This window comes from Gekko japonicus, unplaced genomic scaffold, assembly GCF_001447785.1.
Source record: "Gekko japonicus isolate JY-2015 unplaced genomic scaffold, Gekko_japonicus_V1.1 scaffold170, whole genome shotgun sequence".
Lineage (NCBI taxonomy): Eukaryota > Metazoa > Chordata > Lepidosauria > Squamata > Gekkonidae > Gekko > Gekko japonicus.
In genome coordinates, this window is record NW_015160212.1 from 1,349,369 (window position 1) to 1,372,545 (window position 23,177).

The 23,177-nt window shown below is 49.1% G+C and overlaps 1 protein-coding gene across 1 annotated transcript in view; it reads left to right on the forward strand.

Annotated features, from left to right (window-relative positions):
• Nucleotides 1-3,835: 3,835 nt before the first annotated feature.
• Nucleotides 3,836-23,177, forward strand: part of MAATS1 (MYCBP-associated, testis expressed 1) — a 54,213-nt gene continuing 34,871 nt past the window's right edge. The window contains exons 1-5 of the mRNA XM_015410028.1: nt 3,836-3,985; nt 8,268-8,344; nt 11,347-11,504; nt 15,600-15,683; nt 21,437-21,493. Coding sequence (XP_015265514.1) covers nt 3,889-3,985; nt 8,268-8,344; nt 11,347-11,504; nt 15,600-15,683; nt 21,437-21,493 — 473 coding nt within the window. The 5' untranslated portion in view covers nt 3,836-3,888. The remainder of the gene's footprint in view (nt 3,986-8,267; nt 8,345-11,346; nt 11,505-15,599; nt 15,684-21,436; nt 21,494-23,177) is intronic.

Below are 23,177 nucleotides of genomic sequence, written 5' to 3' on the forward strand. Positions count from 1 at the left end.
CTGTATTGGATTATTTACATTGGTGTCTTTGGAATGGATCTGAATGGCTATTTAGAGTCCTACACTGTTAATATAAGAATGTTTTGAATCAAGTGTCAAGTATTTTGGGGTACAGTGTTACAGTTTTTGACTGTGTTGTTATATGCAATACGTGGAGGTTGGCAGCCCTGTTAGAGAGCTGGACAAGTGCACTTGATGAAAGAGAACGGCACCCTTGCCACCTACTGTATTTACCCACCCTTCTCTTTCTCAACATGAACAAAGAAAACATTGGTGGCACTTCCTGGTCTGACCCACATTAAATAGAAGTATATCCCACCAGATGAAAATCAACTAGACTGACAGTTGCATCATCTGCATACCAGACTTTTTGGTCACATTTCTGAATCCTTAACAAACCTCATAGTAGTGCCAGGGAGGACAGGATTCTACTTACAATAAGCTAAACACAGCAGTACAGACCACAGTCCTTCAATCTTTTATCTAAGCAAGTTTGAAAACCATTTCGTTCAGTGCAATCCTGCTACATGAGCAGAAAGGACCTATTGTTCAGTTTTGCATAGTTTTGTGGAAAGCCAGGTGAGTGGAGTGGGGGCTTTCCTGAACTCTTTGGGCAGGCCATTCCACAAGGCAGGAGTCACAGAGGAGAAGGCACATGTACAGGCAATTGTTGGTTTTGCCCATTTGCAGATTGGCACTAATGCTCCCTCTAAGCTGTGGAGTCTTGTGAGCAAAAATACTACTTTGTGAGCTACTGGCATTAAAGTTGTGAGCGAGCAATCTGGCTACTGCATAAATTAGTTTGCTCTGGAACCATCCTTCCTGAGCTAAGACAAAAATGTGTGAGCCAGAGACTTAAAAGCTATGAGGTAGTTCACACTGATTCAGCTTAGAGGGAACACTGCTCTGGAGCCGTTCTTCCTGAGCTAGGACAAAAATGTGTGAGCCGGAGGCTAAAAAAACTGTGAGCTAGCTCACACGAACTCAGCTTAGAGGGAACCCTGGTTGGCACTCACAGAAGCCCCTGCTGACCTTAGTGATGTTGTGGCGGAGCATAGGGAGCAAGGCGGTCCAGCAAATAAGAGTGGCCAAGGCCATGAAGGGCTTTGTATGTGATACCCAACACCTGAAACTGAGCCCAGTAACAGATAGGCAGCCAATGGAGCTTCTGCAGAATGGGAGTAACATGCATGCTCCGTCTAGCTCCCATGAATGGCTGTTTACCCCTCTCTCTCTTTGCACTTTTAAAGGAATGAATGGATATCACCCTGCCAACAAAAGTCCGTATGGTCAAAGCAGTGGTATTCCCAGTAGTACTGTATTACTGCGAGAGCTGGACCATAAGGCCGAGTGCTGAAGAATAGATGCTTTTGAATTATGGTGCTGGAGGAGACTCTTGAGAGTCCCTTGGACTGCAAGGAGATCAAATCAGTCAATCCTAAAGGAAATCAACCCTGACTGTTCCCTGGAAGGCCAGATGCTGAAGCCGAAGCTCAAATACTTTGGCCACCAAATGAGAAGGGAGTACTCCCTGGAGAAGACCCTGATGCTGGGAAAGACTGAAGGTCAAAGAAGAAGGGGATGGCAAAGGATGACATGGCTAGACAGTGTTATTGATGCAATGAACATGAAGTTCAGCAAACTCCAGAGGACAGGAGGGCCTCGCATGATGTGGTTCATGGGGTTGCGAAGAGTCGGACTTGACTGTGCAACTGAACAACAACAATAAGAACATGTAACTTACTTCATAGTAGCAGGCATAAGATCTTGCGGGCAAACAGAGCAGGATGCCCCTCAGATTTCAAAACATGCGAGATCTAATAGTGCAGCTGTTGCCAAGAAGCCATTCTCGATTGCACTGTTAAACAGACTCTTTTACTATCAATGCCTTGCTGGACTGTGAATCGTTAAAAGTGACTGTACCCTCTTTCACTATTCCCTTGTCTCACTCCTTCCCCAAGAGGTGTCACTCCTTTCAGCACATCAACCCTAAATTGTCCAACCGTCGTTTCTTTTGTCCCATCCATCCTTAGGTATTGTTTTTTTCTTCTACATTTCCTGGGAATCAGTGACTGCCTGGTTCCTGCCTCAGGTCACAAAATTGGCTACTTAAGGGGAACTCTCTGCACATGCAGTGGAGCTCTCACCCCCCACCCCACCTTTCAGGTTCCATCCCTGATCAGTTTGGGACCACTCCATGTGTGTCGTTGGCCGACTCACGATCCACTCCCTCTCTTTTCTTCCCTTTTCACTGCATGGTCTACTCATCTTGCCAGACAGGTAACGTATCACCCACCAGCGATATTCCTGCTAATGTGAAAGTCGCTGTCTTTTCCTGCCTATTCTTCCTAGATCTGTATCGACTGTGTATGCGTGATAATCATTTTTTGTATGATTGATCATTATTAAGTAAAAGACCAATTATCGCATCAGCCTGGTTCCCTCGTCTATTCATGGGCTCTGGGAATTCTGACTGGTATTCTGACTGCGCTATATGCCAACTGCCCTTTAATATCGTAGTTCCCCCCAAGCTTTTTTTTTATTGAGCCCCGGAGGGGATTTTTTATTATTTTTTTCAAACTACAAAACTACCCCAAGCTTGATAAGAAAGAAGGCAATTTGGCTAACACGGCCTCATTTGGAACATGGATAAGTCTGGTTGCCATATATACCTTTTTGAGATGCAGGGATCCTGAGGACATGCGCAGTGAACCCGTGGAAACTGGTTAAAAATAACCTTGGAAGAGCTGCACTAACTTAATTTCCGGGCACAATTCAATGCCCCACCCTTAACATCTACCCTGATATTATTATTATTGTTACATAGTACAAATATGTAAAAATACAGGAGATACAGACATTGAAACATAAGATGGACAGTATTCTTTCCCTGTATTAATCACCTAAGCAATCTGAGTGAGACAAGGAGTACAGGTGTTTCTTCTCCAAGTACCCCACAGATTGCTTCTTAAAATTAAACTATACTTCCCGGGATATTTACATGTTGGGAAAATCCCAACATTATCTTCAATAGCAACCAAAATTGGGAATATTAAATAATATTGCAATGAGGAGGAATTATTCCTTCTAGGTAATATTAAATCCACCCCAGGACTTACCCTCCCTCTCCAAATCCAAATCGGAGAAATCCATACCACCCACCAAGAGAGGGGCAAAGGCAGGAAAAGGCTGAGCCAGGGCACCCTCGATAAAGGCTGAGCCAGGGCACCCTCGATACCCACAAACTCCCGGCAGGGAGCAGTTCCAGAACCCAATTCCAATTCAGGCGTATCTAGGGAACACCAAGGGAAATCCCACAAATGCAGTCCGGGGACGGGAGGGACGGGGTACCCTGGTTTATTATTTCTTTGTTTAGAACATTTTAATGCCGCCTCTCCAGGAACCAGCCCCAGGCGGCTTGCAAGACAAATGCCAAAAGCAGGTTTTCAAAAGTGAATTAAAATCCAGCTGTAAAAAAACGAAGATCCAGCCCAGCATATAAATATGATGAAGAGTCCCAGAAAGCTGGAAAACTTGCACAACGTCTTGGGCGATTTTGGTCGCGCCTAAACAATTCCGGGTAATGAACCGGAGCTTCCCTTTCACAGTAAAAACCTTAGCGGGATTCCACCTGTCTGCGAGCAGAGCAACCCCGCATCGCATCCGCCGGTGAGCGGCAGCGCCCTCAGCCAATCGGCGTTAAACTCAGTGGGCGGTCCTTCCCTTTGGCGCAGAGTGACAAGAGGCAACTCGCCCCGCCCCCTTGGAGGGGGCGTGGCACCCACTCCGCCGATTAAAGCGAGCCCCGCCCCCTGCTCCACCGCGCTTCCGCGTTGCCATGGTTACGGCGTCTGCCGGCCTCGAGCACCGTCGCAGGGGGCCGCCGAGATGACCCAGTCCGTGACCGTGACGCGGCGGCAGGGCCTCGCCACGTCCCGGTACCGCAGGACAATGGCGCCCAACCGTGCCTTCGACTTCCTCTACGGTAATGGAGAGGGGGCGCGCGACGGATCGGGGCCGCGGGCGGGGTTGTGCGCGCCCCCTGCTAGCGCTTAATGGTAGCGAGGGAGGGCTAGGAGGCGGTACTTCCGGTGTGCAGGAGGCGACCCTCTTCTTTAATTTGCTGGTCAGGCTGTAGAAAGGAGAGGGGTAGATGTTTCGCCATAGAGATGCCGGGAGGACGGAAGCTGTTCCTTGCGTCTATGGAGAACCATAGAGAACAGCTTTCTCATATAGACCGGCACTTCCGTGTTAGCATCCCGTACTTCCGGTTTCTCTCACTGGAAGTAATATTATAGATTGCCAGGGGTCATTTTGTAGAAAAAGAGGTGCCGGCGTTCATTAGCATAACTTATTTGCATATGCCACACCCCCTGACATCACTGGAAGTGTGTCAGAAGGCAACACCCACCGCTCAGGCTCCACTGGACTGATTTGGATTGCTAGCTATTGGGGGGGGGGGGAGTTCAGATCTGTCCTCGCAGAGGAGGGAGAGCTTGTACCTGAATAAAACTTGGTCTTAAAGGTTCCACTGGACTGTTTTGGACTGGGGGGGGGGGCTCTGCAGCTTACCTGGCTGCTTCTTGCTCTGACTGAGGGCTGCTGGGAGCAGGGGGTGGGGCTTGTTGCATGTGCCCACCCCCTAGGCTCTTTACTGCTGGAGCTCCGCTCCTGTGCACTCCTGTAGGAAATGACCCCTGATTACAACTATCCTAGAGCGGGAGCGGCTTGGCCGGCGGACCGGATTTCCTGAATGCCTTGGATGGCTTGGTCGTCTCTACCCCGGGGTTGGCGATCCCCGATGTTTTCCCTCCCCTGAAAGTTTTCTTAAAGGTGTGCTGCGACTCATGAAGGGGAAATAATCAGAGCTGCTCAAACGCCCTCCCACAAACTTTTGCGAATTGCCTGTGTTCTCTCCATCCCAAGGACGGATGCTGCTTGCAAGAGCCTAGGGTGCAAAGGAGAAGAACTCGGGCTGGAGGAGAGTCCGCTTTTGCAGGCGCCCGGAAGCCGAAGGAGAACGTTCGCCCATCCCCAGGGACTGAAGGGATCACTAGCAATAAATTCTAAAGTTCGGTTGAAAAGAGCGAGAATCCAGCAGCACCTTAAAGACTAACAAAATATGTGGCAGGGTAGGAGCTATCGTGAGTCACGGCTCACTGAAGAAGTGAGCACTGACTCGCGACACCCTCCTACCCTCGGAGAGGGCGGACTCTAATCTGGGAGAACCGGGTTTGATGCCCCACCAGTGTTCCCTCTAAGCTGAGTTAGCATGAGCTAGCTCACAGTTTTTTAGCCTCCGGTTCACTCATTTTGGGGCCCTGCCACACGGGGCGGAAAGGGATGGGTTGAAGCGTGGCTTCTGAAAGCCGCACCAAAAAAAAAAAGCCGCGGCGGGATCACATTGATCCCCTGAGTCGCGACGCATTCCCTCCCTGGCACGATCAGATGCCGGGGGAAGCGACGGAGGGGAACGGGAAACTGCCGAACTGCGCAAGTCTGAGCATGCGCAGTTCAGGCAGGAGTCGGGGATGCGCCAGCATTGATGCGGCCGTCGTGGATGAACCACCTCGGTAGGTGGTTCATTTTTGATGCGTTTCATCGGGGGAAGGGCCGAACTGCGCATGTCTGAGCATGCGCAGTTCAGGCAGGAGCCGGGGATGCGCCGGCGTTGATGCGACCGTCGTGGATGAACCACCTCAGTAGGTGGTTCATTTTTGATGCGTTTCATCGGGGGAAGGGCCAGATCGGGGATGGGTGCGCAACGCTGTCCAGATGTTGCAGTGGGATCGCGCCCGTTTGCTCTGGCCCTGATCCGGCCCACTCCCGGCCCAAAACCCCTCGTGTGGACAGGGCCCAAGTCTTAGCTCAGGGAGGATGGCTCCAGAGCCAACTAATTTATGCGGCAGCCAAAATCGCTCGCTCACAGCTTCAATGCCAGTAGCTCACAAGGTAGAATTTTTGCTCACAGGACTCCACAGCTTAGAGGGAGCATTGTTCCCCACTCCTCCATGTGCTGGTGTGACCTTGGGTCAGTCACAAGTTCACTCAGAGCTGTTCTCTCAATCCTAACCCTAACCCCACTTACCTCACAGGGTGTCTGTTGTAGGGAAGGGAAAGGAGATTGTAATTGTAAACTGCTCTGAGATTCATTTGGGTAGTGAAGGGCGGGGTATAAATCAGATCTCTTCTTCCTTTACCCTGCTACAAATTTTGTTAGTATTTAAGGTGCTCCTGGACTCTTTTCTACTGCTACAGACAAACCCATCTTAAAGCATTTCCAGTTGTCCAGACTGAATCCATGACCATTGCCCATTAGCAATTGATTGGGTATGATGGGCAAGGGAGAAAAAGTTCTATTTCTCAATTTCATGTGTAATTTTATACATTTCTATCAAGTTGTTTGAGGGGGCTATCTTACTCAAAGACCCTTTGGTGCGGGACCTTGCCAAAAGCTTTTAGGAAATTCCTACTGGCAGAAAATAGTGAAGACTCGATAGTGAAGACTTGAAACGACTCTTACTGAAAGTGCTGAACATGAAGACAAAAGTAATGACTACGGAGGAATTATACAGCTTTAAGTTTGACAATGAAGAAACTGACATTGCTCAAGATGCTGTATTCCTTGGCTTCATCATCAACCAAAAGGAAGACTGCAACCAAGGAATCAGAAGGAGTCATTAATTTTGTCTTCTTGAGGCAGCATAAACATTTTCTAAAAAATTAAGATAAATAATTAGAAAAACAGATTGGATTTATACCCTGCCCTTTACTACCCAAAGGAGTCTCAGAGTGGCTTACAATCTCCTTTCCCACCCCACAACAGACACCCTGTGAGGTAGGTGGGGCTGCAAGAACTCTTTCAAGAACTGCCCTTCATAGAATCATAGAGTTGGAAGGGATCTCCAGGGTCATCTAGTCCAACCCCCTGCACGATGCAGGAAATTCACAAATACCTCCCCCTCCTCACCCGCAGTGAACCCTGTTCCACGCCCAGAACATGACAAAAAAATCCTCCAGGATCTCCAGAAATGGCTTCTTGACCCCAAAGCGGTGATCGGCATTTCCCTGGGCGGGTCAGAAAGGGCCACAAGAGCTAAGCACTGAGGCAGCCCTCCCTGCCCTCCCTACTTGTGATCTGCCTGAGTCCACAGAATCAGCATTGCTGTCAGGTGGCCATCTAGCCTCTGTTCAGAAACCTCCAAAGAAGGAGAGCCCACCCCCAAGGAACCCTGTTAGAGTTTTCCCTTGGATGACTGCGGCCCCGCCCCCGGCACGCCCGGCGTGGCTGCGTCACTTCCGGGTGATGTGCTGATGCTGGGCACGTCCCGTGCTTTGGGGGGGGTTTCCCCCCGGGGCCCAATCAGCCGGTGGCGGAGAACGGGCTTCTGGGGCGGGGGTTTCCCCACCCCCTGGGGGGACTTGGTAAGCCTACATGGCGACCTCTGGTGACTGACCCCTTACTGCGGACCTGGAGGATATTCGGAGAGGTTGCCTGCCCCTGCCTCCCGACTGCTGGTATTCCACGGAGGTCTCCCGTCCAAGTCCTTGCCAGAGTCGGCCCTGCTTAGCTTCCGAGATCTGACGAGATTGGGCTGGCCTGGGCGATCTGGGTCAGGGAAAAAGCTTCCCATTCTTCTGCAGAGAAGACACACATTTGATTTTCAGCCCGTCCCGCCTCAAGTTCCATGCCCTGTTCCCGGAGGCCAGGTTGGCAGATTCAAGACTGACATGTAAGAGAACCCTCCTCATGGTGGGAGCAATTCAGGGGTGGAACCAATTACTGCGGGGAGGGACTCCCCCTTACTAGAGGCCTTCTCGCAGTGGTTCCCACTGAGTTGCCAGCTCTGGGTTGGGAAATACTTGGAGATTTTGGGGGTGGAGCTTAAGGAGGGTGGGGTTTGGGGCATGATACCATAGAGCCCAACTTCCAAAGCGGCCATTTTCTTCTGGTGGACTGATCTCTGTCACCTGGAGATCAGTCATAATAGCGGGAGATCTCCAACTACCGCCTGGAGGTTGGCAACCCCAATAGGTACCCACATGTCCCAATTGACTTGGTACGGTGACTGGTGCAGGGCTGGCCCAGCTTTTTGGTGACCTATCGTGGGTCACCATACCAAAAAAGTTGGGAACCACGACTCTAAACGGTGAACAGCGTCCCTTCCAGCCGTTTCAAATTGATGTGAACGTCTCCCACAGCGCTATGTAGCGAAATAGTCCCCCTTGAATCTATGAATGTTTCCATTTGTTTCTTTGCATTTTAGATCCATTGTACATGCTCTCAAGCGAGAGGGACCACGCCCAAGCCACTGTCCATGCACATCTGATGAACGATGAAATGGTAGGTGGCCATTGTTTGAAACAGAGAATCCTTCTCTCACATGCCTGTAAAAATATATTTGGTGTGGCTGGTCATTTACACTGGAAATCTGCAAATTAGAAACTAGCATATTGTTCATATAGTTCACACACTGATTTACTATCTGGCTCAAGACAACCGGGTTCAACAGAGGTGGCCAGCTGCTACTACCACTGGGATTCATTACCAAATATCGTTCTTCTTCAGAATAATTCTCCACATTCCGTATTTACATTTGATTTACACAGTGAGAGAATGCCTGTCGACAACCACTGCCCTGTGATGCATTTATCTTGTGATGCTTGTATAATTCAGGGGTCCCCAACCTTTTAAAGCCTCTGGGCACCTTTGGAATTCAGACACGGGGCAGGGGGCAGCAATCACAAAATGGCTGCCACCGGCGTTGGAGCCAGTCGCAACATGGTTGCCGCATGGGGTGGAGCCAGTCACAAAACGTCAAAACAGAGCGAGGTTATATATAACTCTCAAAGTAACTCTTCAACATTTCAGGCAGAAGCTTAGTCCAGGGGTGGCCAAACTGCGGCTCGGGAGCCACATGCGGCTCTTTCACACATATTGTGTGGCTCTTGGCAGGGCAGCTGGGGACACGACATGGAGGCATGCCTTCCTGATTGGTCTTCCCTTCCCCAACCAGTGTTCCCCTCCCTGGGTAGGCTTGAGATGGGGGGGGAAGCAGAGAGAGATAAAGCAACTTTAACTGTAAATGCATCTTCTAAGACCCCCCTCTGCTGGCTGGCTTGGAGAAGGCATTTGTCTCTTTAAATCCCTTCACCAAGCCAGCTGGGGTGTCTTGGAAGATGCATTTATAGTCAAAGTTGTTTTCTTTCCACCTCTCTCTCCCTCCCCCATCTATTTGCTTTCTTTCCACTTTCTTTCCTTCCACCTTTCTCTCTCTCACTCTCTCTCTCCCCTCCCTCCCCATCTAAAGTTAAATATCATTATCGATATCCAGGGGTCATTTCGTAGAAAAAGAGGTGCAGGAGCTCATTAGCATAACTCATTAGCATAACTCATTTGCATATGCCACATCCCCTGACATCACCGGAAGTGTGTCAGAAGGCAACATCCACTGCTCAGGCTCCACTGAGCTGTTTTGGATTGCTAGCTGTTGGGGGGTGGGCGGAGAATGTGCAGATCTGTCCTCGCAGAGGAGGGAGAGCTTGTACCTGAATAATACTTGGTCTTAAAGGTGCCACTGGACTGTTTTGGACCGGGGGGGGAGGGCTCTGCAACTTACCTGGCTGCTTCTTGCTCTCACTGAGGGCTGCTGGGAGTGGGGGGTGGGGCTTGTTGCATGTGCCCGCCCTCTGGGCTCTTTACTGCTGGACCTCTGCTCCTGTGCACTCCTGCAGGAAATGACCCCTGTCAATATCTGTTTTTACCCCTTTTGTTTTTATTTTTGGCGGTCTCATTTAATGTTAATAAAAAGCAAAAATTGCATATTGTCCAATAAAAACATGTGGGTTGTATTTGTTCATATCTTGCGGCTCTCAAACATTCAGCAATTATTCTTTGTGGCTCTTATGTTAAGCAAGTTTGGCCACCCCTGGCTTAGTCAAACAGGGTATCTTTTATTGTGCACGATTATGAGCCTTGCTGGATAAAAGCCCCCCTAAGTCTCTGCCCCTTTTTAAGAGCTCTTGGTGGGTGCCAGGAATGGTATCAGTGAGAGACATGGTGCAGCCCAGAGACCCCACGTTGGAGACCCCGTTGTAATTTATAGTCCAAGGCAATGGGTTGGATCCAGACTAAATTTCCCGGCCCCTCCTCTCCCACGGCAGAAGAAGAAGAAGAGATTGGATTGATACCCCGACCTTCACTACCCAAAGGTGTCTCAGAGCGGCTTACAAACTCCTTTCCCTTCCCCTCCCCACAACAGACACCCTGTGAGGTAGGCGGGGCTGAGAGAGCTCTGACAGAAACTGCTCTTTTTCAAGGACAGCTCTTATCAGAACTACGGCTTGCCCAAGGTGATCCAGCAGCTGCATGTGGAGGAGTGGGGAATCAAACCCGGTTCTCCCAGATTAGAGTCCATGCACTTAACCACTACACCAAACTGCAGCGCACTGATCCCCACCAAATGCTGCTTCTGCCACAAAAGAGACCCTGAGGAATGACGTGGGGGTGAGGGTTCACAGCAAGGAGGAGAGGTCAGTGGAAGTTGCCATGTTAGGTTGGATCTGACCCAAACAGGGCAATCCCAAGCGTTATGTCCTTCTGTCCACTGAAGTCAGTGGGCCGAGAAGGGTGAAATTCTGCTCAGGACGGCACGTAAAAGCATTGGGGTCCTCTGAAGGTATGCACTGGCAGTTTGTAGGCCTTCCGTCCTATCTGTGAACAGGTTTTGCTAAGGATGTATGCTGTCACGAAGAATTTTGCTTCCAGAAAGAGTTCCTTGTAACTTGGTAAGTGTGACATCGGGCTTTTCGACATTTTCCTCATTTGTAAGTTCCCGTTTCTCCTGCGGGGTGGGTGGTTGTGTTCCACACATGCTTTGCTCGCTGTAGTGGTTGACTTGATATTGCACCAATGTATGTCCGGCATTAAAACTTGCAGGGATTTATGTTGGACATAAACAGGTGTAATATTGAATTGGCCACTAGAGGGAGCAAAACAAGCATGGAACAGAAACACCCTACACCCCGAAGAAACAGGAATTTACAAACCAGGAAAATGAGCATGCAGAAAAGCCCATCTTCTTCTCAGCTGAATCTTATAGATACTTGCAGAGTCTAAGAGTTCTTCTATGTCTATCGAAAGCCCCCAAATCATCCTCTAGGCCCCTGTACGTTCTCCATATCTGTGAACTGGAAACTCTGGCGTGTCTTAGTATAGAACCGTTACCCCAGATTATAGATAACATATTCTGCAGTTACGTTTCCACAAACCCTGTGTTTGGCGGTGATGTTGCTCTGAAAGTATTTATGAACAATCTTTCCTTTCCTTTTCTCACATCAACAAAGAAAAAGCTTCCGGTGTTCAAAGCCATGTTTAGCAACCTGGTTCACTATCAGCCGTACACGATGAAGCTGGAAGAGAAAAACCCCGTCCCCCCGTTCATCGACCGAAGGTGGAGAGGAAGAGCACAGCAGCGCCTTGAGGCTCTCCAGAAGCTTGCCCTGTAAGTCTCCCGCTGTCTGTCCGGCAGGGCGGTGGCGGTTTTTAAAAATTATACTCTCCGCAGAGAGAATGATTCAAGAGATTTGTGGTGGAACAGGATGGCTTCTTAACGGTTTAGAATGGTATCTGTGTTGGAAAACTGGTAGAAGTAGTTGAATATTCAGAGGTTGCAATTGATCTTTGTTCACTGGAGAAGGAGGCATTTTCTTTCTGTGTAAGAATCTTTATTTCTAAAGGGAAGGGTACACAGGAAAATCTACAAAACAACAAACACTAAGACTACATCCTTGCTGTTACAAGTACAACAGACTGACTGACCACACGGTTGGTAATGGAGATTCTTCTTTCTTCTTGACCCCTAGAAGGAAATCACCTGAATGCATTAACCAATGATTGTGAGTAAATAGGCTCCAGTTTCCCGGGCTTTCTTCCCATTGGCTTTGTACCAGGTCAGTCTAAACAACAGCACACAAGGTAAACACATTAACCCTATAATGACTGAATTTAAACCTTGCAACACACACACTTCCAACAGTTTGCAGGCTGCTCCCATCCCGGCTAAAATGCGGTCTGTAGAAACGCAGGATGGTTTATTTTTCTTGCTGCGGTCTGCACATTTCAAAGCTGACAGCGACCACCGTTCTTGAAGAGCTGTGGCATGCAAGACTTTGGAATCAGTATGTGTTCGCCAGACTCACTCTTAATTTAAACCAACAGACCTCCCCCAAAACTTTGCTTAAATTTAAAATGGCCTGGGTACCGATTACGAGCTACCTCTCGGAAAAGAAGGAGTTTCCAAAACACCTTTATCAATGTTACATATAACCTTTTTAGATATATATTGTATACGTTATTGTATTTGATTATTTAGAAATTTGTTTCTTAATATTAATATCTTTCTTATGATGATAGTATTCAGATTCGATGTATATAGTTTACCCTATTTGTTTTGATGTGTGTATGTGTGTGTGTGTATTAATAGGAATCTTTTCCATTAGCCTCTGATATTGTCATCATGTTTTGTAATCTGCCTTCTGATTGAGCGAGTGGTTCTTGTAATCCACTCTGAGTCCCAATGACAAAGGCAGGTCATCAATCAAGTAAATAAAATAAATGCATGGAGTCATGAAGAAAAACCAGGAGACCACTGGTCTTCTGGATTTGACCTGAGTCGAGTACGAGCTTCAAGAACCTGGTAAGACAACAGACACAGCAGGGCATTTCACGTGATGGACTGGCAATGGTTAGGGGTAGGGACACGTGGAGCACTTGGAGTATCCCCCTGAAACCATGAATACGTGGTACATTACATGTAGAAGGAGGAAGGGTCAGATGTTCCTTGCGAGATCAGGTTCCCAGTCTGGGAGTCTTCTTGGGCGTCTGTTGTACTCCTGCATTCCCAGAATGCTTTTCTTTTCAGCTTCTGCTGCTCTGCTGTCTGCTTTTTGTGCAGAACAGTCAGGACCTCCCCACAGTCCACCGTGACCTCTCTATCAGATTCTCGAACGTGTCAGACACATCTGACGAGGCAAAGCTTTTGTGTGGTATGAGCTCAGTGGGATCCTGTTCAATACTCCCTCTAAGCTGTGGAGTCTTATGAGCAAAGATTCTACTTTGTGAGCCACTGGCATTAAAGTCATGAATGAGCAATTTGGCTGCTGCATACATTAGTTTGCTGTGGAGCCATCCTTCCTGAGCTAAGACAAAAATGTGTGAGCCAGAGGTTAAAAAACTGTGAGCTACCTCACACTAACTCAGCTTAGAGGGAACACTGATCCTGTTTCTTCACCACGGAACCAGCCGGCCTGTTCTTCGTGCCCATTTTTCCAAGAGGGTAGCCAGGAAGTTGCCCCGAACGCAGCCGAAGCTGAAGCGCAGCACTGGGGGATTTCAACTTTTGTTCTTCCAAAACTGAGGTCATCCGAGCGACTGAAGGCAAAGAAGGCAAATGCTATTTCGGGGCCTAGGATGCGCTAATAGACGCCACAATGATTGCCCAATTGAGGTTCACTCTGTGGTTTAAAATAATAAAAAAGGACCACTCAAGAGCTTCTTATTTAACCAACATAACCTCGTATAATCTCAGGAGATCCCTTACTTCAGTGCGTTTTCAAATGATGCCTTCGGAGATGCTAGCTGGTCACTATAAAAAAAAACTCCAATAGACCCACGCATCTGTATATGTGGGAAGTCAGTGGAAGACCTTCCCCACTACATTCTGGCCTGTCCCTTATATGTAGAACCTTTTTGCTCTCAGATGAGGACCCCTTCATTTCTTCAAGATTGGCTCTCTTTGCCTTGGCCACTAGAAAAATTAGAGCAAAGAAATCAAATAGCACCATTGCAACCAAGTGAGTGATTTTGAAAGGTCTTATCGGTTTTAAAGACCAGAGGTCGAGATAATTTCAACAGGTGTTTTATACGTTTTAATAGAGGTTGAAACATTCTATTATATTTTTAATGTATATATTTTCTGAGGGTGTTTTGATATTGTGACGGCTTATGGCCATATGCAATAAAACGATACCTACCTACCTATTTCAGGGCCAGCTCCTCCACAGAGGAGTCAAGGGAGCTCCCTGGGTCTCAATCACCCAGGAGGCTTTATATACAAACTTAGAGAGAAAGGCAGACCTCTGAGGGACTGGAAGTCTCTCTGTCATGACTCAGGTGGGGTGTCACCTGACGCTGCCACCACTCTAGATTTAGGTTCCCTTGAGAAGGCCGAGAGCACCCTCCCAAGACCTTCAGACCTCCCTTTTGGCCGAAGAATAGGTGAGAGGACCAGGCAGAGTGAAACAAGGAAAAGGTTTATTTTATAGGAGGTCAAACAACAAGGTGCAGAATAATAAGTGGGTGAAAAGAAAAGAAATCAAATGCCCTAACGCGTCTAAATATATACTGTCCCTAGCTCACTATTCCAAGTGACACTAGACTACTCACCCTTCCCTCAGGATGAGGGTTTCTTCCTGCTGCAGCCTTTCTTCTGGCTCTGCCCTCTGGAAGAAAGAACAGCTTCTGCTCTGGCACCAGCCCTTCTGTTCCCCAGCCCTCTTCTTCCCTATTGGTCAATTTTGGCTCTAAAACCTCTCAGGGGCTTCTGGGAGTTGTAGGCCCAGCCTCACCTACTGCTAGCCAGGCTCCCTGGGCCTAGTAGGCCTCTGGTGGCACAGCCCAGATCATGACACTCTCCCAATGCTAAAGGCCGGGTGAGTTAGGAGGACCTCTTTGGTGAGTCATCCCCCCCTGAGCAAGCCCAGGAGTCTCCTAAGAGGGCGAGGCTTCAGCTGTCTCAGTTCAGTTCTGCATACCTTACTCCATTGTTACATTTGTTTTGGTATTTTTGCATTTGTGTCCGTGTGCCCATGCTTGGAAGTCATGGTGACCTCTGGCGACTCCTACTGGGGCACGGGGGATGTTTGGAGAAGTGGCCTCCCGGCCCTGGTATTCCTTGGAGGTCTCCCATCCAAATACTTTATTTATTTATTCATTCATCCATTCTATTTATACCCTGCCCTCCCCACGAAGGTGGGCTTACACAACATTTCATAAAAGTACAATTAAAACCTATATAAGCATATAAACGTATAATATAAATAACAAACAATTAAAATACAGTTAAAACACTGGAACATTGTCAGATAAAACAAGAGCAAACGTTATTTCTAATATGGCTTCGGTGACCGTATGATTACGATAACTTTCATACCAGCTCAGTTTGCTCACTTATTATGTGGTGGGTACAGGCTAGAGACAGCGAGGGTAGGCCGCTGGAGCAAAGGCTGGCGGTGAAGGTAAAGATGGTAAAGCCAGGGCAAAGGGGCACTCCTCGGTGTATGATGCGGCTCCTCAGTCAAACGCCTGGTGGAAGAGCTCCGTCTTGCGAGGCCCTGCGGAACTGTAAAAGGCTTAGCTTCCGAGATCCGACGAGATTGGGCTTGCCTGGGCTATCCAGGTCAGGGCCTCCATTGCTCCTTATTGAAACCACGATAGCCATCCTCTTAAGAGGAAGCAGCATGTAACTTCAGAATGCCGCCTCCCTGTCTCCAGACTGTTAGATTCGGTACTGAATTTTCATCTTGCCCTTTCCTTCTAGATCTCAGCCTTCGCTTCAGATTCCCAGAATTGAGTACGAAGATCCGGAAGTCACAGGAAGGAATCGCTGGAAGTATTTTGAACGGTGAGGCCTGAACGGGGCTAGTCATGTTGAATTCAGAGACAGAGGGTCAGCGTGACACAAGCACTGCTGAAGTGCAGGGAAGGACATGTTGAGCCAGCGTGGTGTGGTGGTTAGAGGGAGGCCCAGGTTCAGGTCCCCACTCTGCCCCGGCAGCTTACTGGGTGACCTTGGGCCAGTCACACACCCTCAGCCTCCCCTACCTCACGGGCGCAGCAACGATAAAAGGGAGGGGATGAGAAAGACAGAAGCTCTGCGGGATTTCCATTGCAGAAGGTCCCATGTTCAGTCCCCGGCATCTCCAGGTTAAAGGATGAGGTAATAGGTGATGTGGAAGACCACAGAGAGCTGCTGCCAGTCTGAGTAGACAGTACTGACATTCACTGGTCCTGGGTTCAGTCCCCGGCATCTCCAGTTAAAAGATCTGGCAGTAGGTGATGGGAAAGGCCTCTGCCTGAGACGCTGCCGGCCTGCGTTGACAAGGCTGACAAACTGGGATAGAAATTCTGTATAATAAAAATAAAGTACATGAAGCTGCCTGACACTGAATCGGGCCCTGTGTCCATCAAGGTCAGTATTGTCTACTCAGACCGGCAGCACGGAGTTCTTTCCCATCACCTCCTCCCTGGTCCTTTCTAACTGGAGATGCCGGGGACTGAACCTGGGACCTTCCGCACGCCAAGCAGAGGCTCCACAGCCCCCCTCCCTGTAAATAAACTTCCATCTCCCCGAGGCACCCCAAAATGATATTGTGTCACCCCTAGGAAGTATCTTGATCCAGTGGTTATACAGTTGCCAGGTCCGTTCGAGATGCCATTGGGGGGGATGGGGAGGGAAGCTCCGGGAGCCGTAAGCATCACCCCCGGTGTGCTGATGTCACCAGAAGTGGTGTCGCACACTGTGCCTACATCACCCAGAAGTGATATGGGCATATCAGGGGCAATGCTCTGGTTTTGGGGCAAAACTCTATGGTAAAATCACCATCAAGCCATAGAGTTTTACCTAAAAACCTGAGTGCCCCCCCCCCAATGTAATTGACGTGCTTACGTCACTTCTGGGTGATGTAGGCACATTACTCCACGTTGCTGTTGGGGGGGGGATTTCTTCCCATTGGCCCACTGGCTGGTGGTGGGCATGAGCCCACAAAACCAAGGGATCCCCCGCCCCCAACTGGGGACTGGCAACCCAAAGTGGTTAAGAGCCTTACTTAGGGCGGGGTATTCTTTAGTGGCAATTTCTTGCTTTCCTGTTTCTGGTGATGAAAACAGAATGGGAGTGTATGGTTTCCTTCTTCCTCAAGCTGCCCATTAAACTTCTAGTATATTGAGAGTTCATCTTTTGAGATGACACCTCCTTTCCCCTTGTCTCCCACGACAGCACTCACACGTGACGGAAGGAATCGGAGGGCAAACTGCACGTCATGCAGCCAGAGAGCTGTGATCACATTGCTCCACGATTCCCTCCCTCCCCCCGGGTTTTCAAGCACACCAATGGGGTATATTGTGGTTGCGCGCCCAGTCCATGGGAACCAGGCAGAACATCAGACAAAACACAGGTGCAGTTCTCATGAGATAGCAATAGGCAAGCATTACAGCATCTTCTCCCCCACACATCCACCAGTAGTTATCTTATGCATTCCAGCACAGAAGCAGGACAGTAGAAACAAGCCGGGTGCAACAGGGTAAGGATATGTACACAGAGGTCACAGAAAACAGAATGGCAGCTTGCTGACATACTGCCCCCCTTAAAATACATCTAAAACACACCTCCCGGGTCGGGCGGGAGATCTCCCGGGCTGGGCGGGAGACCTCCCGGTTTGTCCGGGAACCTCTTGTGGAAACTACGGATCAAGTAAGGGGCCCGAATATCCCCTTCTTCCACCCATTCGCGGTGCTGGGGACCGAAATCAACCCATTCGATAAGGTACCATAGTTTACCACGTTTCAATTTACAATCAAGGATATCAGCGATCTCAAAATGTTCATCCCCCTCCAAAATCGAATTTGACAACCCCTTCTTCCCACAAGATGTAAGGGTCATGGGTAAATAGCCAGGGACTCCCCAGTACCAAATCAAACTGCGACTTAGGGGTAACAATGAAGGTCCTGGATTCCCAATGATCGCCAGCCCCCAACCGCAAAGCCATAGTCTCATGCGTACAAGGTTCCATGGGCGCCCCATCCATTTGGGTAAAAATGATGGGAGATTTCAAGGGGGTTATCCCCGCTTCCAGTGTCAATAACACTCTAGGGCTGATGAGATCCCTCCCACACCCAGAATCAATCAACGCTCTCACCCTGACGTGGGTACCCAGGAGCGGATTCATTAAAGAAACAGTCACGAAAAACAGGGAAGGGGTTTCTCTCACCACCTTGGGCGCAGTGCTGGAATGGCCGTGTCGTTTTGCGCCTCTCACAACAGGCCGTTGTCGTTTTCCGCCGGTTCAACCTCCACCTCCTCTTCTGACTCGGCAGTAGGCGGCTCGGTTCCTTCCGGACCTTGGGCCGCCTGAAGAGCTTTGGAGAATCGTGGTTTGGCCATCCCCGTCTTCCCCGGTAGTGGCGTTTTAGGCTTCGGAGTAGGCGGCTTGTCTTTAGCTTGACGGCTGCCACAATCCACGGCGAAATGCCCCTTCTCCCCGCACTTTAGTCATAGCCCCATCTTCATGCGTAGTTCTCGTGCCGATTCCGACAGGCGTTGAGTCTTGGGTCTGGAGGCGCTGGCAGTGACGGGTCTGTTGGTCGTAGCAGCCAGGTCGAGCTTGATGGTGTTTAGCCGATCCTCTGCATTTTCAGCTTCCTGGGTCCAAGCCATCAGGGAGATAGGATTAACAGTCTTCAAAACCGTTTCGCGGATGTCCGCGTTAAGTCCCAATCGATACATTTCAGCCAAAATGTGATCGGGGTAGTCTCGGAGCTTTGCTGCCTGCTTGTGGAATTCCAGTGTGTATTCGCGAACCGACTTCTTGTTCTGACGATAGGTGCGGAGAAATGCTTTGGCCCTTTGGCTCGCGTTGACATCCTCAAACCGAGCCCGCAGCGCCCACATGAATGCTCGCAAATTCAAAAGTTCTGGACCGCGGTCATTGTGCAGTCCCACATACCATGTGGCGGCGTCTCCTTTCAGTCTCGCCGAGATGACATCAATGAGAGCAGCTTCATTTCGGACGAGGTGTCGGCTCTCTTCTACGAATTTGTGCACCCTCACCGTGAAGAAGGCGAGTTCCTCTGGGTTGCCGTCAAAGGTAGCCTCCAGTAAATCCTTGGGTCTGGGCCGTGGAGTCCTTACCAACGGTCCCAGCTGCCCCGGAACTCCCCCGAGAGGAAGACCCGGAGCAACCGGTGGTCCCGCTGGCACTGGCCTCATCGGTGGCGGCAGACCCGGCGGCAGACCCGGCATCGGCTGTTGCGCAGGTCCTACTTGCTGCGGAGGTCCGGCCGGTGGCTGGGCAGGCACCTGCGGCGCGGGAACTCCCGGTGCTGGGGCGACTTGCTGTTGCGCGGCGTGTGCATCAAGAAAATTAGCCATTCTAATGTCCATCATCCCCGGCAGAGCTTCCATTACATCCTGGAATGCCCTCAACAAGTCCCTCACCGAGTATTCCAGTTCCTCCAGTCGTTCCCCGGTGGTTTCCTCAGGGATCGGTTCTCGACGTTGATAGTCCGGGGGTGGGTCATAGTCTTCTTCCGTTTGGAAGCCCCCGGCTCCCTCCGAATCCTCTACGTGGCCTCGGGGCCCCGATGGCTCGAACATCCACTCCTCGAGGTCTTGCTTGGAATTCCCCTTCTCCGAGGTAGCCCCCGGCTCTGGGAACAATCCCTTGTCAAACAGACTTTCACGTAATCCGCTCCCTCGACGGGAGTACACCTCACGGGTGCCTTGAGTGTTGTACATAGTCCAGTCATCCTGCTGTTGAGTCTTCCGCGGACCCCAGTGCGAAGGGGTCGGAGGCGGCCAAGACAGATGTGCAGGCCGGCGGGGAATCGTTCCCCCCACGGCACCCTCCAGCGAGGCTGCCGTCACCAAAGGAGCGGAGGTGTGTGGGACCGATCCTGAATCCCCCTCCGTTTTCGGTAGGTCTCCCTCAGCTCCGCTCATGATCTTGCCAGATTCGGAACGATAGGAGAAAGGGAGTTCTAACAATATGTTGGATCCCCAAGCATCGAGAATAAATCCACGTTTTCAAGAAAAGCAAAATTTATTTCAAAGCGTTGAAGACATACTCAAACACGTTCTTTGTTAGAACTGGGGATACACAGTTAGGGCGAGCATAATAAAGGAAATTCAAACAGATACATATCCAATGAATAATATTCCCGCTGGCGGGCTAATGAAACGGTTGCGCGCCCAGTCCATGGGAACCAGGCAGAACATCAGACAAAACACAGGTGCAGTTCTCATGAGATAGCAATAGGCAAGCATTACAGCATCTTCTCCCCCACACATCCACCAGTGGTTATCTTATGCATTCCAGCACAGAAGCAGGACAGTAGAAACAAGCCGGGTGCAACAGGGTAAAGATATGTACACAGAGGTCACAGAAAACAGAATGGCAGCTTGCTGACACTAGCATATTGAGAGTTCATCTTTTGAGATGACATCTTCTTTCCCCTTGTCTCCCACGACAGCATTCACACATGACGGAAGGAATCGGAGGGCAAACTGCACGTCATGCAGCCAGAGAGCTGTGATCACATTGCTCCACGATTCCCTCCCTCCCCCCGGGTTTTCAAGCACACCAATGGGGTATATTGTGCCCCCTGCTCCCTCAGTCCTCAAAAATGCCTATAATCTGAATGGGCTCCCACATGAAGAGCACGATTCCAGTATAACAATGCATTAAAAGCACAAATACGCACACATTTGGGTACCCCAAAGTAAAACTAACTTGGTTAAAGAGGATGGAATGAGTCCACTTGTATCCATGAAGGCACCTTAATGTGTGTGTGTTTTAAAAACTGAAATATAAGAGCATAATATGGTATCCTGTATAATTGTCTGGGATGCAGAATCATAGAATCAGAATCGCAGAGGCTGGAAGGGGCCATACAGGCCCTCTAGTCCAACCCCCTGCTCAATGCAAGATCAGCCTAGAGCATCCCTGACAAGTGTCTGTCCAGCCGCTGCTTAAGGACTGCCATGAGGGGGAGCTCACCACCTCCCAAGGTAGCTGATTCCACTCTTGCACAACTCTGACAAAATATTTTTTTGCAATATCCAGTGGGTACCTTTCCACCTGTAATGTAAACCCATTCTTGCGAGTCCCACCCTCTGCTGTCAACAGGAACAGGTCCTAGCCCTCCTCTAAGTGACAGCCTTTCAGATACTTCAAGAGAGTGATCATGTCCCCTCCTCCAGAGTGAACATTCCCAAGCCAGTTTGGTGTAGTGGTTAGGAGGGTGGATTCTAATCTGGGAGAACTGGGTTTGATTCCCCACTTCTCCACATGCAGCTGCTGGTGTGACCTTGAGGCAGTCACAAGTTCTTTCAGAGCAGTTCTCTCAAGGGCAGTTCTTGAAAGAGTTCTCTCAACCTCACCTACCTCACAAGGTGTCTTCTGTGGGGAGGGGAAGGGAAGGAGTTTGTAAGCCACTCTGAGACTCCGAGTGAAGGGCGGGGTATAAACCCAGTCTCCTCCTCCTCCTCTCCATGTAGGGGTTGGTCTCTTGGATATCAGATGGGCACCAAAGAATAGCTGCATAATAAACTTGCTGGCAAAGATGTGGTTAACTTCACTGGTTTTCTGTCTTTTTCAGGCCTTTCATTCCATTTCATAAGCAGGTTCCACTGAACGTTGTTTATGCAACAGCCAAGTAAGTAGAGGCGGCATTTTTGTTCTCTAATTATGAAGCCGTTTTGGAAGAGTGGCTTTGACACAGGGAGAGGGAGCCGCACAGAGATGCCCCGATCCCCACGGGGACCCAGTTGTGTGGCCGTGTTGCACTTGGTTGTTTGAGACAGATCATTGTCTGGGATTATTACGAGTGGCATTTCTAGAATCGTTTGATATTGGCATAAATGTGACGAACAAAAATGTTCAAGAGGGCATTATTCTAAAGGAATTAGTACCGTTGTGAAAGGAGGACACTTTGTAATCTATTGCAATATTTATTGTATGTGTCTTCTTGCTTTCACTGCATTGTCTTCTACTTTCTGCATTGTTTGCAGCAGGCTTCCCCAACGTGGTGCCCGTGGGCGTCCAGGTGCCCACCATCACTTTTCCTGGTGCCTGCCCAGTGCTTTGAAAAACAGGTCACTGATGGGGTCTGAACTGGCAGAGACTGATCAAGAGAGAGGTCTTGGAATTGTAGTAGATAACTCACTGAAAATGTCGAGACAGTGTGTGACTGCAATAAAAAAGGCCAATGCTATGCTGGGGATTATTAGGAAGGGTATTGAAAACAGATCATCCAATATCATAATGCCCCTATATAAATCAATGGTGTAACCTCATTTGGAATACTGTGTGCAGTTCTTAAAAGGATATTATAGCTTTGGAAAAAGTGCAGAAAGGGCAACTTGAATGATAAAAGGGTTGGAACACTTTCCTTAGGAGGAAAGGTTAAAGCGCTTAGGCCTCTTTACCTTGGAGAAACGACGACTGAGGGGAGACTGGACTGGATGGGCCTTTGGCCTGATCCAACATTGGCATCTCTTATGTTCTAAATGGATGTCACACACATACCCTGCTTTAAGCCTTATACCTATCTGCATGTCACAATAGATACCTTTTCAGGTCACATATGGGCCAGGGCATTTAAAAGGGAGACCACAAAGCATGTCATAACACATCTCGTCCAGACAATGGCTGTAATGGGAATTCCAAAAGAATTAAAAACGGACAATGGCCCTGCCTATGTTTCTAAGGAATTCCAGAATTTCTGTACCCAGTGGGGAAAAAAGTTAAAACATGAAATCCCATATAACTCCACAGGACAGGCCATAGTAGAACGTGTAGTAGAAACGTGCCACCACACCCTCAAAAACTCTTTTACATAAACAAATGAAAGGGGAAAAGCCTTTTGGCACCCTGGATGTGCAAACAAAATCGTACATACTGCTTTTTAAACATTAAACGCAGACAATCAAACTCCTCATGATCGCCATTTTGGCAAGCAGAGACCAATGCCACGGCCTTTGGTATATTATAGGGAGCTACCTGACCCTAACTGGAAAGGCCCCTTAATAACATGGGGACGAGGGTATGCCTCTGTGCTTTCCCCCACAGGTCCATTGTGGATTCCTGCCATTTCCCTATCATCCTTCAGTACTCCTTTTACCCCTTGGTCATCCAAGGGCCCCACTGCCTCCCTGGCTGGTTTCCTGTTTCTAATGTATTTGAAGAAAGTTTTATTGTTGGTTTTTACGTTTTTTGCTATATGCTCCTCATATTCCCTTTTTGCCTGCCTGACCTCAGACTTGCATTTTATTTGCCATAGCCTGTGTTCCGTTTTATCAGCCTCACTGTGACTAGCTTTCCACTGCTTAAAGGAATCC